The 5,607-nt window shown below is 58.5% G+C and overlaps 1 protein-coding gene across 3 annotated transcripts; it reads right to left on the bottom strand.

Moving 5' to 3' along the window:
* Positions 1-355: 355 nt before the first annotated feature.
* Positions 356-4,633, bottom strand: CDKN1A (cyclin dependent kinase inhibitor 1A). Of its 3 annotated transcripts, none has more exons than XM_032203399.1 (3): positions 4,592-4,633; positions 2,197-2,607; positions 356-1,695 (listed from the first exon to the last, which is right to left on the bottom strand). In XM_032203399.1, the coding sequence occupies exons 2-3, from the start codon at positions 2,597-2,599 to the stop codon at positions 1,646-1,648; spliced, it is 453 nt and encodes a 150-aa protein (XP_032059290.1). In that variant the 5' UTR covers positions 2,600-2,607; positions 4,592-4,633; the 3' UTR covers positions 356-1,645. The 3 variants fall into 3 exon arrangements, with proteins under 3 accessions (XP_032059290.1, XP_032059291.1, XP_032059292.1); XM_032203400.1 differs by lacking the exon at positions 4,592-4,633 and adding an exon at positions 4,153-4,270; XM_032203401.1 differs by lacking the exon at positions 4,592-4,633 and adding an exon at positions 3,815-3,834.
* Between the last annotated feature and the right edge of the window lie 974 nt (positions 4,634-5,607).

Raw genomic sequence — 5,607 nt, 5'->3', positions numbered from 1 at the left:
ATTCCACAATTGGGCAGGGTTAAGTGGACTGTTTGGGGTGAGGTTTCACCACACCACCACTCTTCAACAACTCCCATCTCATGGCTTCAATGTTTCAAGCCAAGATATCATCCAGTGTTATGACAGCCCCTCCCCACCTGGCTCCACATAAAGCACAGCTCCATGGTTGCTGAAGCTTCCATCCCTACTCCCAGACAGACCAAAGGCAGGCACAGCCCACAATGCAGGGTTGCATCCCTAAAGTAGTCCCCAGCCCATCCTACCAGGCAGGTACCTAGTCACCTCCCCCCACAGACAGACCCTGCTCCCAGCTCACCACAAAGCATAGTTATTTCCATTAATCCACAGCCACTGATTTCCTTACACAAGACTTGTATTTATTCAGTTACATTTATAGACAAACAGGTATTTCCCCTCCCCCAGGCAGCCTTAATAGCATTTTTATAAATAAACATTTAGTGCTGGGAGCTTGCCAGCTTCTTCGACAGCAAAGTGCACCATGGTACAAGGTGGGAGGTGGACCCCATCCCTACTCCACCTGGGACCATCTTGCACCAGTTTCCAGAGTCCAAATGCAGCAGGGCAGGAGATGAACCCAGTGAAAGTGCTGAGACCTGGCAGCACTGAGTCCCTCAAGAGCAAGGACATGTCCTGCAGCACCATGTGGCACTGCCAGGACATCCCCGCATCCCAGAGACAACAGAAGCTGCTCACTCTGCAGAGCCAGGCAAGGGTCCTCTCCCCCAGCTCCTTAATAGAAAAAAAGTTCAGGAAAAGGCTACAACTTCTCTCAGCTTCATCCTCACAAGCAAGACTCCATCCCTCAAGCAGTCTTACAGTGCCAGAGCAGCAGCTCTCCAGCCTAGTGTCAGCATTGAATGAGGCACAACAGGAGGGCAAACAGCACCACTCAAGCCAACAACATGAGGAAATGGGAGTTTGGGTCAGAGTTCAGGGCAACCCAAAGTCTTTCAGGCATTGCTGGCCCCACAGGGGCTGTGCTGAGGACCTCCAGCACATCACCACTTTGGTGTCCATTGATAGCATCATAGAGCCACTCAGAGGAAGGGCTGTCCAGGTACCAGTACTTCCTTCCTGGGGGGAAGGAGCAGCCCCCAGCATTGCTGTGCTTCCCCTTGTGGTAGAAGGCTCACCAAGACATGTCCATCCTGCTGTGCCAGCACCACATGCCAGTGATGCTGTGTACTCTGCGCCAGGCTGTCCCACTGCTCTGCAATCCATATTGGTGACCTTGATGAATTCTAGTGCCACAGAGCTGACACATCTTCCGTAGCTGGCCATCAGGCAGGGAAGAACCGTGGTTGGACAGCAGGATAGTGCAAAAATGGTGCAAGGACAGTGCTTGGTCCTACCAACACAGGACAGAGGATAGACTTGGACAGTCCCACATGCCCCATTTCAGTCCTCTTCAATCCCTTTGGCAGGGCTGCAATCTTCAACATGGGCTCCTACTCTTCTTTACACATTGCACACAGTGAAGGTCTCTCAGGACCCCAGAGGGACTCATAAATAGGGAACTACAGACTCAACATTGCTTGATACACACAACTTACACAGTACAGGGTAGGGGAAAGAGCCAGAGATAACCCCAGAGCACATCAGCATCTGTCCCAGATGGTAGCAGTCACAGCCTGGGCTTGTCACGGACAACCCTTCGCTTGGAGCTGTAGAAGTCTGGAGGGCAGGAAGAGAGGGTTAAAAAAATGCCTCCAGCCCATCAGAAGCAGCAGAAGCTTCCCATGTCAGCACCCCAAAACCTAGCCCAGGGATGCTTCATCTTAGAGCCACCTATCAAAGCCATGAGTTCCAGGAGAGAATAGCCTCCACCATCTCTTCTCCCAGGAGTGACTGTTCTGAACTGTATTTTCACCTTGATCCTGAGGACAGGCTCAGGTCATGGGAACTGAAGCTGATGAACTGTCCTGGGTCATTTTGAGTCACAAGACCTCCAACCCTGGTGTGAACTCACTGCCCACCCCTCAGCAATCAAAGGAACCCCAGTCTGCAGCCTTTCCCCTTGGAAGACAGGTTCCACTTCCCCAGGAAAGATGAATGAAGATCCCATGGCCAGGAGTCAGACAAGGCTCTTGCACCTAATCCCCTCCACCTGTCCCTACCAGGATGGTCATGACACCAGCAATGACACTGAGTACACAGGAGGACACCAAAACTCACCTTTAATGGTGGCCTGCCCACGTTTCAAGTGTTGTGGAGAACCAGCCCTGCCAAACTCTGAGCTCTGCTGAGATGCCTCAGCATGAGACCCACCAAGATGGTCCTTAGATGGGACCTTGTGAGCCAAGGAGCTCCTGCACTCACTGCTGGTGGCCTTGCCAAGGTTGAGGATCTCCTGGGAAGGCTGCTCAGCCAGGAGTACCCTCTCCCACTTGAAGTGTCCTTCCAATGGTGTCTCTGTCTCAAAGTTGAAGTTCCAGCGGTGCTGAGCTTCTTCCAGGTGTTGCCTCAACAGATCTTCAAAGTCATTCTGGAGCTGGTCGTGGTCCACAGGGCCAAAGAGGTTCCTGCACACCTTGCTACTGCATGGCACCTGCCCAGCCCTGCTCTGCGACAGGGGCATCGTGGCAGCTGGGAGGAAAGCAGAACAGGTTAGAGGGTGTTGGGTGAGCCATGAGCAAGCCAAAGGGCTGACACATCTACTGCCAGGGCAAAGCAGCTTGCAGCCAGGGTGGGACTTGCTGGGCAGCAAAACAGCCTAGAGTGGAGCCCCTGTCTGCCAACACTCGTTCTGGGCTTTTAGTGGTGTCTTGGTCATAAACTCAAACATAAATGAAGTCAAACACAGCCTGGAGTGATTCAGAGAGATGGGGAAATGTACAAGTGTTGTCATTCCCCATTCCTCTTCCAGCAGGTGAAGCCCTGCCATGGCAGAGCATCCAGCACCTCAGTCTAAAATCCCACCTCATTCCCATTTCCATACAGTCACAAAGACTCAGGCAGGCACACATGCAAGTGAAGCAACCGGATGTTTTTCTGGCTAGTTTCTTCATCTCAAAAACCCAGGCTCAGTGGCAAGGAAGCCTTTTAAGCAGCTGCAAGAACATGCTGCAAGTTTGATCACTTTTAACCAATTTGTCAACTCTAAGAAGCTGTTGGGTAACCAGGGGCAAGACCCCGTTTGTTTTTTCCAAATTAATGCTAACAGCCTTGACCTTCAAGGTAAGCGGCAAAGGCTTCCATTCCAAGCAGCCCTCCCCTGACACATGTGTGGGGCTAATGGATCCCCTGCACCACCCACCATTGTGAGATCAGCTTTGTTATCATAGCAAAACCAACACCACTCTGGGATTAACGGCTTTTGGAACTCAATCCCACTTTGGCAGCTGTGTTCACTAGATCTGGTTAAAAAAAGGATTCACAAACACACAAAAATCCCTTCATGCAAGACAGCTTTGCCATTTCTCACCCCACCTGAGATCCCCAAAGCCAGGACCCCAACAGACCCCCAGACATGCACCCTTCCAGACTTCCCCCAGGATAGGGGGTGAGCCTCCTGTCCCCAGCCCCAGCAGCTGGGAAGGTCTAGGGAAGATCTGTCCTAGCCCAGGTCCCCACCACACATCACCACCCAGGCAGCCGGCTCAGCACACCCAGGGGCTGCCGGAGGGCCCCCAGACGGGGTCGCCCCGACCCTCTGCCCTGCTCCCACCCCACAGCGAGCATCCCCGAGGAAAAACAGAAATGCAGCTTCCTATCCGCTGGCAGCCACAGCGCGAGCAGGGTGACCTCATCGCGAGGCAAGTCCCAGCATGTCCGGGCAAGCCCCGGCAGGTACCGGGCAGGGGACATGTTCCGACACCCGGCCCGGCCACCCTCAGCCCTGCCCGCCTCCGCCACGCCTCGAGGTCCCCATCCTCCAGCCGCCGCGGGGGCCTGGGTGCCACCACGCAGCTTCGGCCTGAGTCACGGCTGCGGGCGGCCGAACGCGGAAGGACCGGGGCCAGGTCGCCGTCCCCTCCCACGGGGGTGGCTCCGCTCCGCAGCCTCCCCAGCTCCACGGGCCGGGCCGGCAGGTGATGCGGGCGCACGGTCGGACCTCGTCCGGCGAGGCCGAGACGCTCCCGGGCGCGGCGAGCGACGACCCCCTCGTCCCCCTCCCGGCCCCGCTGGCACCTGCGGCACCGGGACCTGCCCGCTCCCGGTCCCACCCGCTCGCTGCGAGGAGATCCTGCACCCGGCAGCGGACGCGACGCTAAGCCCGGGGAAGGGGCAAAGGGCGCCGCGCTCACGGCGCCAACGGCCCAGAGTGGGGAAGGGGCTCCCGCTCCACCGCCCCCGGCTCGGCTGGGGCGAAGGATGCTCTGCGGCCCGCCGCCACCGGGGGGCGAGCGCCACCCGGCGTCGGGCCACCCTAAACCCGGCCGCCACCTCCCCGCTCCCCCGTTACCGGCGCACAGCCACCGCCCTCCCAGCGGCAGCGGCGAGGAGGAGCTGCTGCTGCTGCTGCTGCCGCCGCCGCCGCCTCCTCCTCCTCTTGCAGCCTAACCCCGGCGAGCACCAGTACCCGCAGGGCGATGCGGCCCGCACCGAGCGCCACCGCCGCCGCACTCACCCTCGCGTCGCCGCTCCCGTCGCTGCCCGGTGCCGCTCTCCGCCCTTTATAGCGGGGCGGGGCGGGCCGGGGCGGTGCCTCCCACCGCTCACGGAGTCTCCCGGGATTTCCCCCCCGCCCCCGCGTCTCGGCCCCACCCCGGCCCCGACCCGGGGCGTCCGGGGGGATGCGGGGCCTGCCGGACAGGGGACGCGGGGCGATGCGGGAACCCCCCATCAGCGGATGCAGGAAACGGGGGCCGCGGGGCCGCCCCCTTGCCAAGCAAGAGACGCTGGGATCTTCAGCAACGGCGTTTTTGCTGGCTGGAGGGGGCTCCGCATCCCACCGCGGTCTTTCCTGGGCCGCTGGAGGGCGGAATTCAAATGGGAAGGGGAATGATGGAGTAACGCGGGGCGGCTCTCGCTGCCCCTCGGGTGTTCGGCTCGGGGGTGATGCACCCCTTGTCCCCAGGCACTGCCTAGCCCTGTCCTGGGCTGCAGGTCTGCCCCTGGCCTCTCCTGCGGGGTTTTCATCCAGAGGGCCGGGCTCTGCTCCGCCAGCGGAGCCCCTGCACCGGGCTGCACCAGCGAATAGTTTTGGGGAAGCATCCGATGGTCTGAGTCCTGCAGCTTCCCAGACAAGGGCGAGGAGGAGTAACAAGTCTGTGCACGTCCTGCAGGAAACTGTGGGAAGTATCTGGAGGGATGTGTGGCTGGAAAATGCATCCAAGTTCACGCACACGAAAGGTCCAAAACCAGGGCAGCTTCCATTGGGGTTAAAGCAGAGAGCACCCACCCCTGTGCTGTGCTGGGGCCACGTCTGCCCTAAAGCACCAGAGTCAATGCCTTCAGGGTCAGCTTGCCTGTGATGCACAGGGACGGGCTCTGCAGCATCCCCTCAGCATGACATAAACTGCCCAGGCACCTTGGACATGATGATTTGGGCAGCAAGGGTGCAAACATAGTACTCTCCTTTGGGGTACAATAAGATGACAGCACGATTTCAAGAGGCATACAAGGCCAGATTCAAGCTCTCAT

This window comes from Aythya fuligula, chromosome 25 (assembly GCF_009819795.1).
Source record: "Aythya fuligula isolate bAytFul2 chromosome 25, bAytFul2.pri, whole genome shotgun sequence".
Taxonomy (NCBI): domain Eukaryota; kingdom Metazoa; phylum Chordata; class Aves; order Anseriformes; family Anatidae; genus Aythya; species Aythya fuligula.
Note: the sequence above shows the minus strand (reverse complement) of the source record. Positions and strands in the feature narration are given on the sequence as shown.

Coding starts and splice junctions, on each gene's coding strand:
- CDKN1A (XM_032203399.1), bottom strand. CDS start 2,599: ATGCCCCTGTCGCAGAGCAGGGCTGGGCAGGTGCCATGCAGTAGCAAG. Junction 1,696..2,196: donor TGGGCAGGCCACCATTAAAG/GTGAGTTTTGGT, acceptor CCTGCCCTCCAG/ACTTCTACAGCTCCAAGCGA.